The sequence below is a fragment of the Pundamilia nyererei genome, unplaced genomic scaffold (genome assembly GCF_000239375.1).
Source record: "Pundamilia nyererei isolate P.nyererei 1_Seehausen unplaced genomic scaffold, PunNye1.0 scaffold00003, whole genome shotgun sequence".
Taxonomy (NCBI): domain Eukaryota; kingdom Metazoa; phylum Chordata; class Actinopteri; order Cichliformes; family Cichlidae; genus Pundamilia; species Pundamilia nyererei.
In genome coordinates this window covers 7,681,936-7,706,601 of record NW_005187404.1, presented here as the reverse complement: position 1 = coordinate 7,706,601, position 24,666 = coordinate 7,681,936, and the positions used below count along the sequence as shown (strand labels likewise).

Here is a 24,666-nt window from a genome sequence, read left to right as displayed (position 1 = left end):
ATTTATAAAGTATATATACACAAGACATCTCTTTATCTATTTAGTGCTTTCTGCATAATAGAAAGCACTGGTACTGACTGCATTAATTGCGTAGCTTCAGTTTGGTTAGCTGCAGTGTTGGGGATAACAAATTACTGTGGTCAGATTTAATTGAAATGCAGTGCATTGCCATTATGGGCAGAGTATATTAATGCATATATGCATATTTTCATATGTTCTCAAGTAACAATCACCTGACCACTGACAGTGGATTTGGGAAAAAAAATGCAGAAAGGTACAGAGACATTTGTTTGGCAAGAATCATCTTTAATATGAATTTGTGTTGACATGTGGGCATAATTATGCTGTACTGTTAACCAGCAATTACATAGCAATGCATCTCAAGTGATGTTGTGGAGTAATGTCACAAGTACAGTAACAAGTTAGTTGTGCTCTTTGTGGAAAGTATGCTTTTTGGAGCGTACAAACAAGTAATGCATACTTAAAACTTTTGAGAAGCCACCCTGACACTAATTAGTTGATCGAAGAGCAGTTGGTGAGATGACCTTGAAAAGTCTTTGTAGAACGGTAGAATTAAATGTCCCTGCATTTCTTCTTTTTCTTCTTTCTTTATTATTTCTAATTTTATTGAGGAAATATCTATAGTTCAGGCTTAGTACCACATGTATCTGAAAGATCTATATACAGACTTATATAAGGTATATTTTTGCCTTCAAAGCTTGCAAGTACTTCTAGTTTTTTTTTTTTTTAAGTCATCCGTTTGTCTTTTGATGTCACTGAAGTCCAAGCTTCTGATGGCTGACAGATCTGCTGAAAAGTGACCAAGCAATATGAAGGATGGCTCACGGGAAAATTGAAATTGACAGTCTAAGTAACTGTTTTTCAAAAATAGCTTGAGTACTCCTTTGAAGTCAACACACTCTGTATCTCATTCCCTTCCCAACACCCAGACAGAGATCTGCATGAGTGATTTTACTCACTGCCAGCTATTATACTCCCCTCTCTCCAGCAGTGCTTTCTTAAATATGCATGCCCTACATTTCCTCACCACCTTCCAAATTCAAATGGATGTCCCCTGCTCTCGCCTCCATTCTCTTCTGCCTCCTCTCCCTTACTGCTTCTGCTCTCTGCAACTCTGCTTTATTTGTGGTTGACCCAATTTCCAGGTTTGATCCATCCTGTGGTGTCGAGGCAGACTGTGGAGCAGCAGACTGACTGACTGACAGACAGACACAAAGCACATCAGCGAGCTGGCATCGATGCCTATGCTGTGCCCACCCACCCTTTTGCAAGAATGAACCCATCACTCTCCGCCTCTTGGTGCCAAACCCAGATCCGCTTCTTTGTCTTTGCGGCTCCAGACACAAACATGCTACTCCGTCCTGCTCTGCCACAGCACCATTTACTATTTGGTCTGAAGACAGAACTGCAGGCTCATCCTTCGTTTCACTGACTGGCTGTAACGGCATGCACTACACTACAACTTCACAAATTCCGCTCTTTATAACCTATGGCCAGGAACAGACCTGAGATACTCATCATGTCAGCAAAGCGGAGGCAACTCTCTGGAGGGCGATTGTGGAGGAAGAGACTGGAGATCTGGCTTGGCAGCTTATCCATTTGTCTGAGTGCATCATGACTTGATCCACCTCCACAAAGTGTATTTGGAAATCTGAAATGATTGTTCAATTTCACGAGATTGAATACTGTAATACTAGTCTAGTGCTGCAGATACCAGTTGTTGTCTGCCTGGCTGAGTCAAAGCTGCTATTGCTGCGGCTGATGATGACATATAAATGTCTTACATAACTACATTACATTGTGCAATCAGGGCAGAGGGGTCTGAGGAATCAGGACACAATGGTTTTATAATACCCAGAGATGATCCATGAGAACATCTATGGATTACAGAAAATGAGGCTGACCCATCATCATGATCGGTTATTTAAAGGGATAGGTTGACATTTTGGGAATTGCGCAAACTCTTGCTCATAGCTGGATGATTAAGCTGACACCACTCTCTACAGCCAGGACACAATTAGACGATAAAAATAATAATACTAATAGAAGGAAACTAGAGAAAACCGGCTAGGTTGACTGTGTCCAAAAGCACCCACCCATACCAACGCTTTTAAAACAATTTATTTATAACCGCAAGATTTTATGCCACATTAGTCATTTCTTAGTCTTTCTGCTAAGCAAGCCCAACAGTTTCCTGGCTCCTGATTCATATTTAAAAGAAACTAAATTATTGAAATGCAAGCAATTATTATTTGTACTGCTATTATTTTGAGTAGCTGCACACAGAAGGGTGCTTAAAACAGGGGTGGGCAATTAGGCCACATTATAGACCTAATTGTAACATGTACTCCTACCAGCAGCAGTTTATAAACTGATAAAATTAATATTGAAATAAACTGAGTTCAGTTTATTGGTACGATCTTCAACAACAGTCCCAGTTTCTCCTGTGGCTCCTTGAACAAATTAATTGCCTACCTTAGCTTAAAATTAACCTATTATGCTTTTATAGTCCACCCTTCTTTGAGGCCGGCTTCCCTCTGATCGACAGTCATGCGGTTTGAAAACATGAGGCTTGAACAGCAAGCATCTAACAGAGCCATAAGTGGAAAAACCTATGGGAAACTGGATTCAGACTGCTCTCAATGCTCAAAGCTTTTGGCTCAAATGAGTTGTACATAAGATTAAGTTCTTATTTAAAACAACAGCAGTCGCTCCAGTATGGGACGAGTTTGACTACCGTATGGAAAATTCTATGTGTCTAGAGGGGAACACATAGCATATGTCCATATGAGCATTGTATGATTTTATGTAAAATTTTTATATTTAGCCATGTAATTTAAATTTGCTGCAAGCTTCTATGCCCATTACTTAAAAGAAAAAAATAAAGTCTTTTGGCTTAAAAAGCCTTTTGAAATCGGATAATTCCTGTTGCTACGCCCTTTAACTCTCTTAGCAGAAACTGCCGTTTGCTCAAAATACAAGTTTTAGTTGCAACACCATGTGAGCCTCTCCATCCTTATTGCTGTACATTTCTGTACTTCCTTCTTGTTTTTAAACCACACTCGTTTCATTCATGTTTTTCTGGGTCTGCTTCCCCGCTCTCTCTAGGTCACAGAGGCAGTAGTTGTTGCTGCTGAGTCAACATCACAAGTGGAACACTGGTCTGCTCTTTGAATTACAAAGACACTAAAACAATAAACAAAACAACAACATACACTCACACATAAGACATAACTATTAAGCTTATCATAGGCTACTGACTGCTACTTGACTAATCCTATCAATTCCCGTGTCTGGAAGCAGGCTAAGTGCAACCATTGTCAGACCGTCTAACAGGTGAGGCCATTAATCTATCTGGATCATGAGCCACTTACAGGTTGTCCACATTAGACAGGCCTACACTTGTGTTCATAATTCTACTTCTTCATAATTACTTGTATTACATTATTTTTTCTGAATTAGAATTTTTCCAGAATCCTTTAAAAAGACTATTTTCGTTGTATTTACCTAAATATTAAAAATCCATAAATTAATGCAACAAACTGAAATGCCTATGGGCTTGTGTCCAGCAACCTGGATTGAAGATTGTAGTCTGTACAAAGTGTACAAACTGAGTGTGTGTGTTGTGCAGCGATATAGCGCGTGTGGTGCTATGGCCGACTGAGATAACTTCTTATCTTCCTGTACTATTTTCGATATGTTCTGACTTGTCTGTCCTTTCCAGCACCAGTGTATTTTGTTTGTGATTCTGACAAAAACAGAATAATTTAATAAACTCACGTTAAAAAACATTTTTTGTATCTTCTAGATTCAGGCATTAAATGCCAAATATAAACCTACATACTAGTTGGTCTCTGTAGTTGTTTTTTTTCAGTGCGCCGCATATAAGCAGCAGTGCACTGGTTGCTGGTTGGAGAGCTAAGACAGCATGAAGGAAGCTAACAGCAAAACATTTAGCTTTCTTTATTTGCAAAATACATTTCCTTATATTTTGCATATTTAGGCACAGCCTGTTGCAAAAAAAACTAAAAACTGGATTTATTCCAATTTCATTAGTTAAATGTATGAAAAATGTCAACGATAACATATTTTGTCAGACATAATATAGTAATTTTGTACCAACAAGATGATTTCCAAAGAGCTGTTAGCTGAACACTTAGCATATCTCAGCATGGTGTGCAGTGTGACCTTAAAAACATTTGTGGAAACTGGACAAGTAGAGGACTAAAGAAGTGGCAAACCTAAAATAAACTGATAACTTAATGAACCATCTATAGCAGATGACCAGGATTTGCCATGTCATGTCCTTGAGAAAAAAAACATATCCAACAAAGACCTGACACAGGACATGAGAGATGGATCAAGTGCCAGATCCATCTACTGTTTACAAAAATCTCATGAGAAGTGGTTTCACTGGAAGAGTGTCAAATTACTCCAGAATAGGACTGATCTTTTTATTTATTTATTTATTTTTATTAAATAGTGGCAACAGGTGTTATTGAGTGATGAATCCAAATGTGAAAACTTTGGTTAAAACTGACACAGGAGGTGATGAGAAAGGTACAACAGTGTCTACAGCAATCTGTAAAACAAGGTGGAGGCTCTGTCATGGTTTAGGGCTCCATTTCAGCCAGTCGAATCTTGTTAAAACAGATTGACTTATGAATGGAGAAAGGTACTAATAGGTTTTGATCCATCATGCAATCCCATGTGGAAAGTGGGCAACAGTTTCATTTTTCAACATGACAATGATCCCCAACCCAGCGTCAATGCAGTAAAAGCATACCTGGACAGAAAAACACATAATGGAACACCAACAGTCATGGATTGGCCTCCCCAGAGCCCAGACCTCAACATTATTGGAGCAGTGGGGGATCATCTTGACAGACAATGGAACAAAAGGCAGCCAACATCGAAGAAGAGCTTTGAATATCTTTCAAGAAGCCTGGAAAACTATTTATGAAGACTACTTGAAGAAATGACAAAACAGCTTGTCATGAAAGAAAGATTCTTCCTCAGCCTATTAATATAAGACCACGATCAGGTCAGTGTGGGCAGATATCCGAGACCATGACAGCAGGAAACAAACTTTTTGATTGGCACATTCCTAATCTATCTAGCCTTCACATTTGAGCCTTCTGGTTTTCTTTCAGACTTAGAAATCCGAATAGTTCACCATTCATCTGACGAGTAAATGAAGAAATCTCTGTACGTTTGGTTTTTGGTCTTTTGGCAAACAGCTATTTCAGGATCAGCAATTCCAAAGAATTTCAAGCTAGGTGGAAGAAGCACAATGATGAGTCATTCTGAAATAACTTTGATGAGTTCTTCTGTTATTTGGTCTAAAATTAACTTTATTTTACTCACTATGCAGTTTTAAACAAAGCTGCAAACCACAATCATCCAGTCAGGCACAGCCACATTTAAGTGAAAGCTAAATTTATGACTGTTGCTCGTCTGAAAGATCAAGAACAGCGTATTAAGTCTGGTTACAGCTTTAGCTTCTAAAATTGTGCACCGATCTGTTTTGTAAGAGGAAACTTTAATGCAGTTGCAGCAGTTAGGTAAATAAATCTGCTGATCAACAGAAAACAAAAAGGATTTCAATGTGAACCTTTGCAACTTTTTTTTTCTCTCAGTGATAGTAAAATAATTCTCTTTGGATTTTGGAAACTTGGTTGCACAAAACTAGCTGCAAGGACTCACTCTGACTTACAGATTCTGAAAGGAAGATTCGCCTATAAAACCTCCTTGGTTTCTGGTATATTACTATTTGTATGGTGCAAAAAAACAAAATAAAGGAAAAAAGAAAATAAATTGAAACCATTCTTGTACCTGTACAAGTATATGATAAATGCTCTTAAACATCCCATGGGAGTTGAACAAAGGGAGCATTGAAAATTAATCTAAGTACCATCTTAATGAAAGAGGAGGAATGACATGTTGCTTGCCAGGACAAAGAAAGGAATCTTATCTCCTTGACATGGATTATCTCAACATTTGTGCAGTAAACCAGTCCAGTGTGGGCGATTCTGCAGTACAGATAGTAATAAATCGAACTTATTCCCCTTTGAGGCTGCCCTCCGGCAGCTTTTACAGGCCTGGGGTGACGTCATTTTATACAGCAGGAAAGAAATGTCAGCACATTTACTGCAACAATTACCAGCAGCACATGACAAGGGTCACAGGATACTCGTGTCAGATTTGCATCAATCATATGACCTTTGAGATTGAGGCTGGGATAACCGTAATAGCAACTCAAGCTCAACAAAACTTTGATACTTCCTTGTTTGTCAAAAACCTTACTGACGCAACAGAGTACATTTTTTTTCAGTTGATATGGGAAGAACGCAAATAGCAATGGGCAGACTGATCGTATACTTGAAAAGATCACTCACCAAAGATCTCCCCACTCTTGGCATACTCCGTGACTAAATAAAGCATGTTCTTCGTCTCCATCACCTGAGAGAGGGAGAGGATGAAGGAACAGGGCCGAGGGGGTGGGGGAAAAGAGACACACAAAAAGAATTAGATTAAGTAAAAATAAATTTAAAAAAATAAATAAAAAGAAAGAAGAAGAAGAAGAAGAAGTAGTAGTAGTAGTTTAAAAAAAAACAAAAAAACCCCAAAAGATAAAAATAACCAGAAATATCACACAACTGACTACAGGGCTCAATGTGTGTTTAAACTGCAGTGTCTGGCGTTCGTAAAATCGTGAGAAAAACTAAATGCATGAATGGCACGGGTCTAAATATGGCAACCATGTAAAAGAATGGAGGTGGACGGTTGGTGTTGTTGAGTATATCTGAATGGTACTTAAAGCCTTTCCATCCTCACCCGGTGCCGTGTTGTGTAGGAGGAGGAGAACCGATTTAGAAGCAGAAACACTCAGGAGATGAATAGAATGAAATGCGGAGGGGAGAGTCAGATGCAGAGAAGAGGATGAATCAGACACAGCGAGCCAGACATTCACACTAGAAATCCCACGCTCATTGTTTATGATCAATTTTCCATCTGTTACACTGACCGATTCATGGATTTAGGAAATTAAAGCCTTTTTCTTCCTCTTTTTTTGGTTGGTCTTCGTTTTGTAACAAACACATTCTCTGTCCTCTGTTTACAACCGATTGATGAATTAAATCTGGGTATTGGTACTCTGTTGAGAGCCAATACAGCATCTAATGGAAAATAAACCTTTTCACAACAGACATTTTGACCTGGCGCAGCAGGAAAAGCACAGGTGTAACTAATAGTATTAACGATGGCTCTGTTTCATGTCGGCGTGCCAGTAAACCAGCATGGAGAGTAGTGGGGCCCTGGCACTGGCCCCACCTGAGTAGATGTAGTCATTATTAATGATATTAAATCACCCGTGTTTGACAAGATAAAATGCCCACTGTGGGAGAGAGCAGTTTTTATTCTGTGGCTGATCTCACAGCTTCTCCTGTGCATGAATAACACAAACATGGGATTGCTACCTTCCTATATTGTTGGTCATTTTCTAAAGTTCATACATCCGGGATGGCAGCAGAGCTAAGGGCAGACAGATGCAGCAGATGTTTTGGGCAACATCTGCAAGAAGTGCCAACATTGCCATGTGATAAAAATCTACAGTTTATTCTTCTACTTTAATTTTAGAGGTAATGCACATTAGTGAACAAGAGTGATGCTCTTGTGCAACTGCAGGGAATGGTTTTTGACACCTGTGACAAAAACAAACAAACAAACAAACAAACAAAACTATCACAAGCACAACAAACACAGTCTAAGTGGTGGAAATAATAAAAAGCAAGGCAATTTTCATCATCAGGACTTTCTGATCAAAGTAAGTAAACAAGACAATGAATAATTCATGACAAACAAAATTACAGGGGTTTGATATAGCCAGTCCTGCTTGAGAAGTTTGATGACATGCAGTAAATTCTGAAAAATGTCATAGTTTGAATTTTAAAAACCAATAAATGGAAATGCACCGTGTGTTAGTGCTTGTGGGCTGCTTTGGCCGTCCTTTGAGATAACTTCACGCTTGAAGATCTATTAAACATTATTTTAGATACCGTCTACTTTAAGTATCAGACTGTGATAAAGAGCACCTCTAATTTCCTCTGTTAATTAAGGGACTTATTGACCTGACAATGACATGAATCTGCTGATTTTCAACATTCTAGACTCGGGACTCGGTGATCGGCTGGTCAGCTTCACTTATGCTTGATGATGAGCTGGACCTTTTCATGCGTGCTCGTGAAGACAAGTTCACCAACATGTGGAAAACCTAACAATCATTCTAATTAGACACTTCAGTCACCTTCAGAAGATTGTTAGCTTAAAGAAGCTAACAAAGCCAGTAAGTAGCTAAACCTCTGTGACAAGACAGGAGGCTTGTTATAAGCAAAGGAATAAAGCAGTTATTAGGAAAATAATAGCACTGAGTGAAAAAAAAAAAAGTCTGATATCCTGTTATCTGGTGAAGTAATCCACACACTGGAAAATTAAGTTTTTTTGGTCATATAACTGTGTTGCACATGCTTTTGTTTGGTAAGGTAAAATGTGTCCGGTAAAGGTGGGTGTGCAGAAAGTCATTTTCAACTAATCATCTGTACATCCTTCCAGTGGAAGAGCACTTTATTTCCAGCAGTTTCAGTAAAAACTTATTGTAGTTTTGGGGGAAACTGAAGTTTAAAAAATTATTTTAGTATGAAAATAAAAAGTTTAGTTGACAAAACCAAAAAACTAAAGATGCTTGGCTTGCATAAGCTGTCAGTTATAGTTCCCTCTAACTGCAGTTAGATAGGAACCCTCCCAAATAAATAAATAAATAAATAAATAAATAAATAACATAATAATTGCAGCTGCTACCACTCAAGTATTAATCACATTACAGTATATTGTTTTAATAAAAGCACTGTGAAATAGTGATTTATAGCTTTAAATGTAATGAACTTAATGGGTTTTCACACCAACCATTGATTGCAGTGTTCGGTGTACTGACATGGGGTCAGGGTCAATCCAATACTATCCTTAATGGATTCAAGCATTTTTCTTTAGTGTGACTCATATTCAAATGAAGCACTCACATTGTACTGGCATTACTCTCAATAACAAAACCTCTTTCAATAAATAACATCGACTGGAATAAGAGTGAAAGCAGAAGCCCTAAAAACAGCCAGAGGATTAAAAGATGGACAAAAAAAGTTTTGGAGTTCGGTTCGGGGGCCATTCCAGGAAAGGGTTCCCGGCCCCTTGAAAACAAGAGTCCGGATCCATTGTCCTGTATCTTTGTGTGCCTTCATTGGCAGCAGCTTTCCTCTGGGCCACAGAGCCAATCCTAGTTTATGAGATTGGAAAGGAAATCACTAATTGACCGGCGCTGATTGGATGGTTAGGCTGCTGGAAATAATGATACGCACCAAAATAACTCAACAGAAAGCTGGAACAGTGCCAGATGGTTGTGTAATGATAATGAACGCTCATTTACTTTTCCTACACAGTAAATGTAACAGGACCCAAAGGCTTATGTAATACAACTGAATCACCAAAACTGTTGAGTTATCAGTGGTTAGGGTTATTTTGTGAAAAGCAGCGGCCATCATGGTAACTATATGAAATGAGTTTACCTTCGGCTGTCTAAAACGCCAAGAGAGTCCAACAATCACGGTCGTTCACTTTAGAAAACACTATTTTGTGAGTTGACTAAATTTATCTGAATGCTGTAAAAGTGCCCAGGTGGCACATGGGAAATTATTTAGATGCAGGATTTATTTCCCTGAAATATTTTCAGTATATGCTCATACTGCTAATAATGTGCGCTGGTTTAATAGTACTAATGAATTAAAAACATTAATATTACCACATTTAAAATAAAATAAAATCACATTCACCCCAATTAGCAGCATGTAATCAAAAAGAAGAAAAAAAAAAGTGTGTACAAAGTGAAATACACTTGTTCAACAACATACTTTTTGACTTTCCATAGGAGAAAAGAGAAATAAAGCTCTTAATAATAACATTAACAGCAGCAATAATCTATTCAAGCATCCCAGTATCTCATGACAGGTTGACAATGAACCACACGCACAACACCAGAACTCCAACTCTGAAGGGAACATAGCCAACATTTATTTTCCTTATGTACCCAGTGATTTTCTACTGCAACATGTCAGGATGTCTTCAGACGAGAAAACCTGTGGGGAAAGGAGCAATACCAGAGTTCACCTTTAAATGTCCAATTATCAAACTCTGGACTGTGTCTCGTGCATTCAGATGTAAACCAGTATAACACTGAAGTATAACATACTGGCTCTTCTGTCTGCAGAAGGGGAAGAAAAAAAGTTCATGTTCTTCAGCATTCTTGTCTATTTAATGGTTTGTGCTCATGATATCATCCAAAAATCAACTTGGTGAAGAAACCACTGAAACGTACTTCATCTGAAAACAATCTCAGCTCAAGGCAAAGAGACATTTTACTGCAAATTAAAAAACAAAAGAAAACACCAAACTGGCATTGTTTGCTGATGGTGCCCACAAAATTTAAGAATATGTGCAAACGTAAATAAAAACAGTACACAAGGCAAGCTTGAAGCTGGAAGTAAAATCCTTTTTATTCTTCAACACAGCCTGAACTCTTAGGCAAACCTTCTTGTAATTTCTTTAAGTAGTCTTTGGGAATAGTTCTCCAGGCTTCTTGAAGGACATTCATGTGCCGCACAATTCTATGGGGAGGTCAATCTATGAATGATAGCGCTACAAAGTGTGTGTGTGTTTTGTGTTTTTTAAATCCAGGTATGCTTTTACTGCACTGACAGTGCATGCTGAAAAATAAAGTTGTTGCCAGATGGTGAATTAAGGTCTGACGGAACATTTGTGATTTCAGTTTGTTTTAGCAAATACGAACTGACGCCGTGACTCGTGCTGGAGTCGAGCAGTCAGTTACAACTCATTTTAAAACACACGTCACATATGATGAATCCAAAAATAATTTGTTAAATTTCTGGGGCTGGTATCTTCATACAGTGTGCAACACATACAGAGATGAAATAAGTGCAGAGAGCCAGTCAGTCATTAACTATGCACTCATATCTTTAACTGCAATGGCAGGTTCTGCTAGGCCACAGTTGTGTGCTTATGCATTAGAAAATGACCTGGACTGCTCCTGCGTTTTCACACTACTATTACTACTGCTACTGCTACTACTACTACTACTACAACAGCAAGTTCTCCTCCACATAAATGTCTCCTTGCAAATTCTTGGGCCCTTCAACAGCTGTTACTTTGGGTCCACACAGTCACTGCATGCTACACATTACAATCTCGCCCCTGCCTTCACAAAGATAAACTTTGACTGGAGACGTGGAAAAGTGCACGTATTCATTCAAAAGACGAAAGTAATATCAACAGGCTCCGGAAAACTTTTCTGGGTGAAAGAAAAATGACTCATAATGTCCTCATCAATGTACATTTTCAACAAATTACTCCACACTCTGAAGCATGTTATCCTTACTCACCCGAAAACATTGTTTCCCCAACCACAAATATTGACCCTTGATGTTCTTTTTCTGTCTTTTTTGTGAGACTGTTTGCACAGTCAGGGCTGATTGATGATAAAGACTAAGCCAGAGCACCCATTACAGCAGTTTACATTAGAAAACACTCTAGCAGCGCGTGTTAATTTGGGCCTGTGTGATGACGCTTTTAATAAGTTCCGACAAACTTTTTCGTAAATTGTTAAATTCCTGTTTAAATATATGCAGTACTCTGGGCATTCTTCCAACATCACCTCTACAGTGTCTGTGACAAATCGCAAGAGATTGGGATTGGATGGGTTAAAGAAAAAGTCAGATCTAAGCACTCAAGACAGAAATAAATCTCTGGAAAAACTCTTGATCAAGGCTTGTCAAGTGGGAGACAAACGCTAAGTTTAAAAAAAAAAAAAGACACTAGACTACTTATCTTCACAGCATTGCAACACAGGGGAATAACAATTAACAAATATTTCCTTTTGGGAGAGACATAAAATGCACCAGAGACTAGAAAAAAAAAAACGTGCCATGCTGTAGTCCAAATCAAAGTAGAAAGATGAAATCAGCACATCGAAAAAGATTAATCGTTTAGTCCCCATCTGGCACTCAAAAGATGCTGCGCTACACACAATGAAGCCAGAGACTCACCTGGTAGAGCTTAATAATGTGGGGGTGGTCCAGCATTTTCATGATCTGAACTTCTCTGTAGATCTTCTCCAGGTTGACGGCATCCAGCTGGGTCTTGTCGATGATCTTAATGGCCACCTGCAGAATCAAGCATCAACAACACAACTGTAAACAATCAGTTTCTTAATAACACACAACGGAGTCATTGTTAAAGCTCATCAGAGTTTGATGGACAATGACAAGGAGCTCCCCAGATTTACGCAAACACTAGTGCAGACAGGAATTTAATGTTCTCCAAGCAACAAAGGCGGACAGTCTGCTCCTCTTCGGGGTTTCTTTGTGCCTTTTTTTGTGGAAATAAGAAAACTGTTTGTGAGATAAATACAGCTTGTGCCGAAACCTCCGTAAACAGCCTTCAAATAATGAAATATTACATCGGAGATCCCACTGATGCAACCATCTGCTTTACTGGATATACACACGGCCACAATGACACGAACAAGTGTAAATCACACACGCAAAACTTCCAACACGCTTGGCTTTGATTAACATTGGCCGGGAAGTAGCAGAGCAACATTAACATCTCATCTTTAGATTGTCTCATAAACAGCATTTCATCAGAAGTGCTCCAAGCATCTGTGAGCGAAGCTGAACGAGTAAACAACAGGGGACCCCGGCAATCACACCACCGTTAGACTGAGCTAGAAAACTCACCTGAGGGCAGGATTTTAAAGCACTGAGCTGAAACAACAAGTTTTTAGATTTAAATGTTTTATTCAGAATTCTGAGTCAGAATTTAGATTTTCAAAGAATTTATTAGACTTTGATTTATTTATTTATTTTTAATTTACCCACCCACACACAGAATTATGAGGGCAAAAAAGAAATTCTTAATTCTGAGTGGGGGAAAAAGTCTGAATTTTGACTTTCTGGGAAATTCAAATAAAAATCAAAACAAGAAATACAGGAATATAACTTTTGCTTTTGAATTTATTTATTTATTTATTTTTTTAAAGATTTTTAGTAGCCCTAATCAGCTACCAAAATAGTGGCTATTTATTCAAGTTCCTTTTAAGCAATTATCTCTAAAAAGCATCTAGTTACTGCTTCAGAAATGTGAATATTTAACATTTTTCCAATTCTTCCATGATATAAAACTGAATAAATTTGACTTCTGGAGCTGCTTAGACAAAACAAGAATGTGGCAGCACAGACTATAGGGTAATATCTTAGAAAGGCAAGTCGGGTTACAGAGCCATGTGGTTTGAGGATTTATCTGATTCCAAAATAATACTGTCTGACACTGGATTTTCATCCGGGCACTTATCACAGGCATTTTGTCTGCAGCGTGACGATCATATAAACAGCAGATTCTTTTCACATTACTAAATTTTTCATCAGGAAAGTTGCAGTGATCGACTATCACGGCGCACTGCATATTTTGTTTTTGGGTTCAAGCCCACTGTGTCAGTGAAGTGGTATTATTCAAGTAAGTCAAAGAAATGTAATGCATTCTCGCTTTTAATTTTAACGACAGATCTATAACTTACTGACCTGCCTTTAACATATTAACAGTTTGGACTTACAGATGAGCAGCAATGGGTATTTTGATAGGTTTAACACTCTCCATTATCATCTCCCTAGCCACGTACAGGCAGGCGTTTAATTCAGGATTAAATCGAAATCTTTTAATGGCACTCCAGCTACCTGTGCAGACCCTTCGGGCATGAGATTCAAAATCTTTGGTCTGCTACAGAGGGACAACAGAGCACCTAACATGAAAAGATCTGTGCTACCTGATTACATTGTCAACAAAACTAAACCCACACACAGCACACAAGACTTCTCGTGAACTGTGCTGGCACAAGGTCACTGGAGGACAATGAGTTAGAGGTGAATTTAGCTCATACAATGAAAGCAGAAAGACATGATGACGCTATAATCAGATATGGATAGATGTACAACTTGACACATAAGACTAGAAGGGAATGGCTCAACAGTATGTAAAGCCACAAGCTGCAATATGTACTTACTGGGATGAATGGGTCAGTATCACATGCATGGGCCACGCACAGAAAGAGTAGGTTATTTACACAGAGATAAACCTGTCCGGGAATATGCCCACACATTCACATCGTAACACAACATCTGCCGTTTCATGTGTCAGTACACTGGTTTTCTTTACACTATGCTAATACCGCTTGTGCCCGGGCAAATTCTCAAGGCAGATGGCATCACATAAGTTAATAGCCTGCCACTCGGGCCGACCTTGGCTGCTGTAAAATAAAATTTTTTTTTTTTTTAAAACCAACAGTGCCAGGCCCACTGCCAGAGCTAGGCAGCTGCATTTGTCCTTCATACTGACCATCACTGAGTGACCTCTACCAAACCCGGCCTAAAAAACAACCCATGTTTTCATTCATCTTTAATACCACTCCAGCTGAGGGAGAGGTGTAGTCGCTTACTGAAATCACCTGGTGTAACGTTTGCCTGAACTTAAAACCTGCATTCACAGAGCTGTTAATGTTACACGGTGCAGATTACCTGGCTAGACTAATGCTGTGCCACTTTGCGTGCTTTAATAACCAGAGTAACAAGATAAGAGTCTACAGAGCCATTTTGTTGCCTTGTTATTCATTAAACCTACCAAGGGTCTCGCCTGGATGATGTAAATCTGTTTTTTTTTTTCTGTATGGTGTAATCAGTTGGAGGCTCCAGAGATCAAAGTGTGCAGCAACTCTCCAGTCTTATCACTGTCTCACACAATACAGCTTTTATTTTTTTTTCTTTGCCCCTTATCTTTTTCTCACTGAACACTCTTTACAGCAAATTCCTTGTGTCTCTGTCATTACAGCAGAAAGTCGTGGCACTCCGTGGTACTGGTTGAGAAAGGGCCCTTCTGACAAAGCTGACATAAAACCAGAAGTACACTCACACAAACCCCGAGCCCTGTTCCCTCTGCTCTCATTCTGCATTACCTAAGAGTGTGCAATGTTTGTAATATCACTCCAAGCTTAGTTAAGACCCTCGACGACCCCCCCCCCCCTAAAAAGCAGTGTCTGCATGCAAAATACTTTGCTTTCCAATTACAGCATATTTGGCATGACATACCCTGCTCATCACAAAGCTCTGAGCAGTGCTGGGATAAGAAACAACTAAAAAAAAATCACATCATTACTTGAATTACATAAGGGGACCACCGACCCATGCTGCATGCCCCAGATACGGCACCAACCACTCTTGAGTAGGTACTGTGGCTACCGTCTGGGTCATTAACCCAACGGATACATGTGCAGAAAATCAAATAAATAAGAATAATAATCAAACGTGCATGTTTGCAGTTTGTGTTTCCCAGCAGCGCTAGTGGTCAGACCTTTTTTTTATTTTTATTTTTTTTTTACTGGCAGTGATGTCAGCTGAGAGGGGTGAACGTGCAGTCATTCACTGCTCATGTACCTGCAAGCTTTCAGGCACACCAGCTGTTGCTCGAACCGGAGCAGTCCAAGTGGCCGGTAGTTATGTGATCCAAAGATGCTATTTAGTGCACGGTGCTGGAGAGCATTTCGCTATCTAGGGGTGTCAACTTGTGCATAAAAGTTATATAACTCCGCTAAAACAGTAGCACAAGTTAGCTTTCGGGCTAACTAGTTTGCTCACACACTCACCTCCGTCTTGGTTATGCGGTGTCGGGCCAACTTCACCACAGCGAAATTGCCCTTTCCTAAAGTGCGCTCGATGTCGTAGAAGCCCACTCGGACCGGACCCCGGATCAGCGGTTTTTGGACACTGTCAGCCATGACCATGCTGTTCTAAAACGGGACTGTTGAGTGGAAGAGTAGGAGGCAGCCAGACGTGCAGGGACACACGAGGGGCAGACTGGGGCTTACTTGAGCAGCTCGAGATAAAGACGAAAGGAAAACAAACCGCCCGCCACCGCCGCTGCTGCCGCCGCCGCCGCTCGAAGCGTGTCCATTAAAATACACAAAGTTGATTTCTGTGTCGCCCTCGGCCGCCTGAACGCCACTGTGGCGACCCTGTCCGCTAGTGTGGCGATACGAAGCTGGCCATTTGCTGAGCCTGCGGGCTGTCACACCACGTTCGTCAGTACAATAGAGCTATAATATTTCAGCTTGAGGCGCCTCTATCAGCGACAGAGCACACGAGTTGACTTGCAAAGAGGCATCATGTTCTCCGGTTGACGTGTATTGACGTCAAAGCCATAGGGGTATTTGTACAGGGGGCGGGGCCACCGAGCCGCTCCACACTTCAGTGCCAATTGGTTGCCAGGACAACCAGACCCACCTCTTACGTCAACCGGTAAAATTGCTATTCTGAAATCTGTTTGCTCGCCTGCCCTTCTTGATTGCACGCATAGGTAACTTTGAAGTTTTTGCCCTGCAGGTGTTTAATAAGCTTTTGTCAGCTGCGAGTGAAAAATGCAGGGGGAGACAGGGGCTAAAAGCGGTCTGAACCGGCCTGAAAGCCTCCAGAGTGGGGTCTGCAAAAAAAAGTAAAAAAAAAAAAACATTTTAAGAAGCAATAAAACCAAACAAACAGCTAGTTGTGCTTCTATCTATCTATCTATCTATCTATCTATCTATCTATCTATCTATCTACATATATATATATAGTTGATTAATCCAGCTATGCAACGTGCATTATTTCTAATCTATAACATTACATAATGGAATATGCAGAGCTCCATATAAAATCAGACATTTTATCAGCCACAAAGAAACTTTTGTCAGCTACATGACAGCACCATCTGTTGGCAAAAGTAGAAAACTGAAGCGAGGCTCCATATTTTCCTTTTCCTCAGTGCTTGACTGATTACGCTCCATGCTTTCAAGCAGCTTTAAAGCAGATCCCACCAGTATATCTATATTATTATTAAACAAAGAATGCAGCCAAAATATCTTAACTACACATCAGAAAAAGAAGCAATCTTCATGTCGGAATTGCAGCACAGCTCTGCAACTGGCACTGCTTTTCTTCATGTTGTGTAGTGACAGTCAAACGGAGAACAGTGGATTGCTAAGCAGGCAGGCAGAGCAGCGCTCCGAAGGCCTCCGCTGTCACGCATTGACTTCCTGAATGTAAGAGTTCCAGATGTGCTTTTGGCATTTCCTGTCTAACATTCTCCAAGAACACACTCAGCCTCTCCTTACTGGGCTTGCTACATCTTTCCAAGACACCGATCCAACACCCACTCAGTGCACATTTAGAAAAAAACACAGACATTTGTATATGTAACGTAAAGAGTGATCTTTAAAAATGAACATGGAAATGCACATGCACTGATTAACGGTGTGATATATTTTAAACTGGCCTCAAGTTTCTGTCAGATCAGTGGGAAAGTTGAACCTCGTGCACAATCAGGTGGAGTCAGGAAACCGCACAACTTTGAGGTTTATTTTGGCCACAGCAGTTCAGCCATCGGTGTTTCCTCATGTTCTCTGCTGGGCTCTGACATCAGAGACCAAACAGGAAGCCTTACACAGGGATGACACCAAAGTTCAAGTTTAGTTAGAGAAAAGGTCAAAAAAGTCCCTGGGTTGGAGTCTCCATCACAGCAGCAAGCCAACAAGCAAACCGTCTCTGTCTTCTGACTCATCATATCCTTTGACATTATTGTAAAAAGAGAAGCTGAGTAGTTTAATGTGCGATTGTTTACAAAATGAGTAACTCTGTGGGTGTGCAATATTGCAGGATTAGGCTAATTGCATAATCTGTTATGTCAGATTCAGCAGTGCTGCTGCACCACCAAGATGACCTGAACTATTAATGCTTCTTTGGTTTCATTAATGCCTCCTAAAACTTCTAAAAACTTTAGTGCTGCTGTAATGTTGCATAATTTATTAGAGCCGAAGGTTTAAACTGAACAAAGGAAATAAGTGGGCACAAAAATGTGTTTTTCTTTGAGTTGAAAAAAAACCCCCTCAAAGCCCATTCTGTTAGCTTAGCTTAGAGACCTGTGCACACATGACCTGCATCTTTAGCTGCTTGATGAATTGGTCTTACCATTTATTCAGTTAACTTAAAATATAACACAATTTTTAAGGACAGCATTATCAGCAGTCTATCAGATGGCCTGCCCCTTTAGCCTAAATTACTTTAATACAGGATCAAAATTTGCCTTGGAAATTTGTGCATTCTCCCCAGGCGATAAATAGACTAATGCTTTTGATATTCCACTTTAACTTTTCTGTAATATCTTCACCCACTTTTCATTAACCTTATGAAATATTAGAACCTTTATGGCATGATTTGGTTTTGTATTTTTGCAGTTTCCAGCCTTTGCATTTCAGTGCATAGCCTGTCATGTAGTAAGTGCCACTATAAGATTAGTGGATTACAGTAAGGGTCTCAACAGCTGTTGGATGGATTATTATGAAATTGTATACACACATTTGTGCCCTCATCAGAATCACTTTGGCAATCCTTTAACTTCTCATCCTTTTCTTTTTCAATCAGATTCGATCGGCTTCAGCTTTATATAGTGTGTGGAACTAGTCTGCAATTTTGGGCATCCATACTACGATGGTGAATATGGAAAACAATGTGTCTACATCTATCAGCATGCTATCACAGTGATTCACGGAGTTAACGGTGCCATTGGTCTGACTGTAACACATTTTTATTAAAACATCAGAAATATAAAGTCATGTGTACGTGAATACCAAGTCATGGACAAAACATTAAGAATCCCTGTTTTATGGAATACACTGATTTGCAGACAGTACATTCTACATGCAGGACTAGAAAATTGAGTGAAACCTGTACAGATATGGCCAAGCTGTTTAGAAATCCTGCACCGCACAGTGTAACTGTAGTCTGTCTGTGGTTGACGGACATTTGCAGACACCGGTGTTATCCATAGATCTCATTTTCCACCCATCCAGTCTGACTGCGGCAGCGCCGGCTTTGAGCTCTGCAGGGCTCGTAAATGTCATTGGTGACAAAGCCGCTCTCATTGTCCACACACGACACATTCTCATAATCGTTGCACAGGGAGTCATGGGACGGAGAACCGGAGTACTTTGTCATGATTTCTGCTGCTATCCTGCTGTCCAGAGCAGTGTGAGGCAGTTTGGTAATGTCACTGTAGGCATAAGGTCCTTGCACAGGGCAAGATGAAGCTGTTGCTAGCACCCACTGTTTTGATCTGCTGGGATAGCTTTCTGTTTCTGTCTTCCTCCTAAATATGAAAGAGGGCCAAAGTTAAAATCAACAGGACATACTCCTATAATCAAATGCATTAAAAAAAAATTGTTATAGTTGTCTGTTTTACCTCTTAGCATGCTGTTTGTAGCAAAAGAAACCAACAGCTGCAAACAACAGCAACAGTAGTGCAGGGATAGTCGCATAAAGGATGTAGGAAATGTCGAGGGTGTTGCCAGAGAAAGATACTGTGAACAAAAGAACTTTGCTTGTGACACAGTGGTTTTTCATAGCTTCCCAAAAACATACCTCAGAGTATCAAGAATATTTTCTTTCCTTTCTTACCAGAGGATTCAGGTAGTGCTATTTTTATCCTTTCATTACTTTCTGTGGTTGACAGTATGCTTGGAATCAAAGATGGAACTAGAGAAACCAGAAAACAAAATCAACAGGTGCGTGTGAAAGATATTTTAAATGATTCGATTACTCCATGAGATATATATATCTATATATATGTAGATATATATATAGATATATATATATCTATATATATATCACATAATGTATGATTTCACTAAACTCACCCATAGATAGACTATTACAGCTGACGCATATGACGCATATGTTCTACTGCAGAGGACAGTTGCATTTTAATTTCTAGAAAATTTAGCAGTTAAAAAAATAGAGTTCTCCAAAGAATCTTCGTGTTTTATCTTTATATGGTTGGTGGCTGGATCCTTGGCTGCTCCAGTCTGCATACCAAATATGCTTAGGCAAGATGCTGAACCTCAGGTTGCTCTCCAATGCATTTATCGGAGTAATGTGTGTGAAATTTAGCTAGAAAGGATTTATGAGTAGAAAAAAAGTGCTTTTATGAATATGTTTGCATGGGTGAATGACGCATGTAGTATGTAGCCCATTTACCATGTTTCTCGCAGAAAAGGTGTTTAAAAGAGGTCACAAGCATGTATAAATTTTCTTTAGCCTTTTATGTATTTATGAAGACTGTAGTAATACCCAAAAGAATGAGGCTGCAGATATAAGCAATGAGAAGGGTGGCTGAGCTCTCCCTTAAAGTAATGGTGAAGAGCTTGGTTATTCAAAATGGATTTGGAGTAGAGCTGCTGCTCCTCCACATTGAAAGGAGCCAGTCGAAGTGGTTCAGGCATCTGATTAGGATGCTTCCTGCAGGTGTTGGGTGTCTCAAAGGACAATAAACAAAATGTAATCGAACATACAGAATATTATGTATAATATAAAAATTTTCATGCAATCACATTACATGGAATACATGGTTGTTTTCAGAATACACAGTACACGGCAGACGTTGTATCACGTTCTAATATTAGCATTTCTAAGCTGACAAGTACCTGCATATGCTGTGTTTCTGTCCTCAGTAAATACTGGTACTTTTTCTGCAGAACAGGGAAATAAATTAGTGTTATTCAGAGGAAGAAAGCAATACATGGGTGAGACTACTAAAGGTTGCTTTATGGAAAGAAATGAGTCATTTTTTCCCCTCTTTTCATGTAATCAGCTATATTTTAATGTCGGTTGTAAGAAAACATACCATTAAAACTCTTTCTGTTTAGTTTTAGCTGCTGGCAGCAGTGGATACATTGTAGCAGCGATCCCTAGACAATAAAATTCTAGTTTTGTAGATTTAGGAACTAAAAAAACAACCAAGAGTACCAAATTTTAACATTTTCCAGCACTCTTAAGCCAGCTAGATCACTGGTATGTGTGAGGTATACCAGCTCACCTTCTGCGTATTTGCAGACAAAGTTGTTCTTGGAGCTGCAGTTTTCATCATTCCACTGGAACAGGAAACGACCCTCAGGTGTTTCAGAGGGCTGGTGATACAAAACTACGCACATTTCCTTACCGCACGATGGCTCATCCCAGTGCCAGTTCCTGCAACAAATAAGATGCACAAGTTTAGACTATATATTAATTTTCTTTCATTCTTTTGCTTGACTGCTGACAGAGACAGATGACTATTCTTACTCACCCCTATGGGCAATTTACAATCACCAATTACAAACCTCATTAAACTGCATGGTCTGTGAGAGAAACCTATGGTACCTCAAGAGAATGGACTCAGATATAACGAGAGCGTGCAAGCTCCACTGGTGGATGCTGGATTCAAACACAGGACCCACTTCCTGTGTGGCAGCAATGCTAACCACCACACCACCGTGCTGTCCTGAGCTCAATCAGTGTGTCATTTATTTCTATCTTAATCCCAAATTCTTGCAAAGGACATTAGACATTCCTTCACTCCCACACAAACATCACCTAATCCAATATTTTTTCTGAGTCATCATTGAATACAGCCTTTTTCCACTTCCATCTGCAGCACACTGTCTCGGGGGCCACTCTTACTGTTTTCACAGATGCAGCTTAAACATTTACACAGATGAAAAATATATTTTAAAACAAAGAGGAAAAACCTGAACTTAGCCTTGCTTCCATCCAGCCAGTAATACTGCGAGGGGCAACCTGGGCTTGACGTCCCGACGCTGTAACGTTGCGGGTTGCGACGGAGCCCGATCCAGAAGTCGCCATCTCTATTGGTCAGCTTTTGTATGTACCTCTCTATCAGTTGCTGCTCACTTTCCGTCTCGATGCTTAGCAGCTCGCCTCCGTCCAACCTGCAGGCCTGTCTGGCATCCTCAAAGGTCAGCCTTCGCCTGCTGTCGTGGATGTAGGACGCCTTGTAACACGGCCGCTGTGTCCCGCTCCGGCATATTCTTTGCCCTGGACACCAACCGGGAGCATTGAGGATAAAACAAGATGATAAATGCAGGGTTTTTGTTTTCTGAACCCTTCCTGTGGTATCTGTGTGGCAGGAAGATTTTAAGCTGCTTACAGTGTCACAGACAAAAAATAGAAACCAGAATGTTTGGGTTGCATTGCCAAATTCTTTCCACTGCAATGTGGGCAGAGTCAACCAGATGGTACTGATATTTATACCTTTACTTTCAAGGGCTTAAAAAAGGTTTTTTTTTTCTACATCAGTCTCACTCCAGTAAAAATAATTTTACTCTCATTTTTTCACATTTCAAAATTTGCTGTCTCAACCCTCTGTATGTCCAGACTCAGTTTTAATCACTGTTTTTCTGACTTCCACATCCATCAAACTAAGTGTGTCAGGCTGGTACATGATATTTTGTCATGGGAGAGAGCAGGGCAACCATATCAAAGCAGTCATCAGAATAATGTTTTTCTAGGTTTTCTAGATTTTCAATTAGTTTATGCGCACTTTATCCTATTGCATCTGATGAAAAGAATGAAGAAATATGAGACCATGACAGGCTAAAAAACCTCCCGTGTTTCCATTTTCTTATACTAAAATGCACAATTGAATTTGTTGTGTTCTGATTGCCTATACATTCCCAAGAACAATCGAAAACACGTGGCTGTGTTTCGCTGCAGTGCAAGGTTGTTGAAGTTTGCTAAAATTAAACTAATGAATAAACGATTTTAGTAAAACTGAAGTAAAACTAAGAACCAAACTTTAAAAAAGGGTAAAATCTGAATTAAATGACATTGTGTGCTGATAAATCTAACTAAAATAAAAACATACAGAACTTGTCTTCAGCAGAATCTGCAAGTTAAATCAAGATCAGCAAAGTCATTGCTATTTTATAACTATCATTAATTAATAGTAGTTATGCAATGAATGAATTAGTCAGATTTAATCAAGTTTCTTCATGGTGCAAACATCCTTTGAGACTGGGTCATGTGCAACTTCTGACTTTCTCAAAAGTCACATCAAGATTTTGAGTGATACATCATATGCACTAATCAGAACCTTCATTAGGCACTACAGTCATTAAAGGATGGACATGGTCACCAACAGTTAGGTAGACTGTGGCATTTAAACAACACTGAGTTGGTACAAAGGGACCCAGAGTCAAGAAAATGTCCCCCACACCTTTACACCAGCACCACAAGCCTGACCCACTGATACAAGGCAGAATGGATCCTTTCCTGCTGTTTACACCAAATCCTGACCCTGCAAACCAAATGTCACAGCACAAATCAAGACTCATCAGACCAGGCGATGTTTTTATAATCTTGCAAACCCCATGCAAACTTCAGCTTCCATTGCTTTTCTTAGGCAGCAGTGGCACCTGGTGTGGTCTTTTGCTGCTGCCCATCATCTTCAAGGCTTTGATATACTGTGTGTTCAGCTATGCTCTTCTGCATATCTTGCTTGTAAGGAGTTGGTATTTGAGTTACTGTTGTTTTCCTATCAAATCAAAGCAGTCTGGCTAGTCTCCTTTGATCACTGGCATTATTTAACCAGGAAATCCCTTGAGATTAATATCTCTTTCAAGGGAAACATGACCAAGATCTCAACGTCTGCCCAGACCAGAAGTAAGCCAAACAACGCCAGAGTGACTGAGAGAAGTGCAAAAAGTGTTGCAACTGTCCCAGTCTCTTCAGCTTTTCACAATCAATTGATCCTAGTTAGCTACTTGCTGCACGTCGCTTACGCTAGCCTGGGAGAGACAAGGGATCAAACCATGGGATAGAAATACCTTCAGACTGGCTCGCAGCGGAGACTGTGAGGGGAAAAACTACAATACTGCATACGGATTTACATTATGTTGGCGTAGTTATGGCTATTGTTGTGATTAGGCCTATAGTTAGCAGCATTATTGTATCCTTTTAGTCCTACTGATGCGCTATAGTACAGTTAAAGGTGTTAAATTATAATTCTTCCTCATATTAAATGAGTTCGCCCACCTAATCGCATGCTGCTGTGCTGTGAGTTTGACTGTCTGTTTATGATTATAGCACACACACACACACACACACACACACACACACACACACCGAGGACAAGTTTTCCAGCGGTTCTGGTTTAAGCCCGTTAACTTAAACATTAACAACAACAACAACACAAATACAACTCATGGTCTTGTCATTCAGATATTATCGAGGCTTTCTCGGCGAAAAACAAAACAAAAACAACAAAAGTCGTACAACTCGGAAATAAAACTACTATACGTTTTTTTTAAGGGAGTTTTCCCCACTTCGAAGGAAATTCTTACCATTAAGTTTAGAAGTGGAGCCAGGCTGGAACAAAACGGCGATAACAGTGCCAAACAGCTTCATAAAATCCATCTCTACATGTTCACCTAGTGTGCTGGAATCGTAAATAAGGTGTAAACTAGGGAGTTGGGATATGAGCTTGAGCTTCAGACCTCCGTGGTAAACACAGTGATGACACAGAGGGAGCAGCAGAATAGTCTATTCAGCCTAAAAGTGGGTCGTCTTGCTGAAGGCGTGCATATGCCGTCTGCTGAGGCGGAAAAAAGAAAAAGAA

The 24,666-nt window shown here is 39.8% G+C and overlaps 2 protein-coding genes across 2 annotated transcripts in view; both read right to left on the bottom strand.

Moving 5' to 3' along the window:
* The window catches only part of sik2b (salt-inducible kinase 2b), a 49,443-nt gene extending 33,044 nt beyond the window's left edge, over window positions 1-16,399 (bottom strand). The window contains exons 1-3 of the mRNA XM_005720845.1: window positions 15,830-16,399; window positions 12,186-12,302; window positions 6,420-6,483 (exon numbers count right to left, since the gene is read on the bottom strand). Of these exons, the coding sequence (XP_005720902.1) occupies window positions 6,420-6,483; window positions 12,186-12,302; window positions 15,830-15,967 (319 nt within the window). The 5' untranslated portion in view covers window positions 15,968-16,399. The remainder of the gene's footprint in view (window positions 1-6,419; window positions 6,484-12,185; window positions 12,303-15,829) is intronic.
* Window positions 16,400-18,862: 2,463 nt separating this feature from the next.
* laynb (layilin b) lies at window positions 18,863-24,666 on the bottom strand. Its single transcript, XM_005720846.1, has 7 exons — window positions 24,392-24,666; window positions 21,779-22,085; window positions 21,088-21,239; window positions 20,696-20,740; window positions 19,671-19,748; window positions 19,456-19,573; window positions 18,863-19,362 (listed from the first exon to the last, which is right to left on the bottom strand). Exons 1-7 carry the CDS (start codon window positions 24,462-24,464, stop codon window positions 19,035-19,037), a joined length of 1,101 nt encoding a protein of 366 aa, XP_005720903.1. The 5' UTR covers window positions 24,465-24,666; the 3' UTR covers window positions 18,863-19,034.

Bases quoted from the DNA above. Each gene is read 5' to 3' on its own strand.
- laynb (XM_005720846.1), bottom strand. From the start codon at position 24,464: ATGGATTTTATGAAGCTGTTTGGCACTGTTATCGCCGTTTTGTTCCAG. The intron at 22,086-24,391 runs GTAAGAATTTCC...GTTGGTGTCCAG, and splicing joins CTCCACTTCTAAACTTAATG to GGCAAAGAATATGCCGGAGC. The intron at 20,741-21,087 runs GTGAGCTGGTAT...CCTGTTCTGCAG, and splicing joins TGTCTGCAAATACGCAGAAG to AAAAAGTACCAGTATTTACT.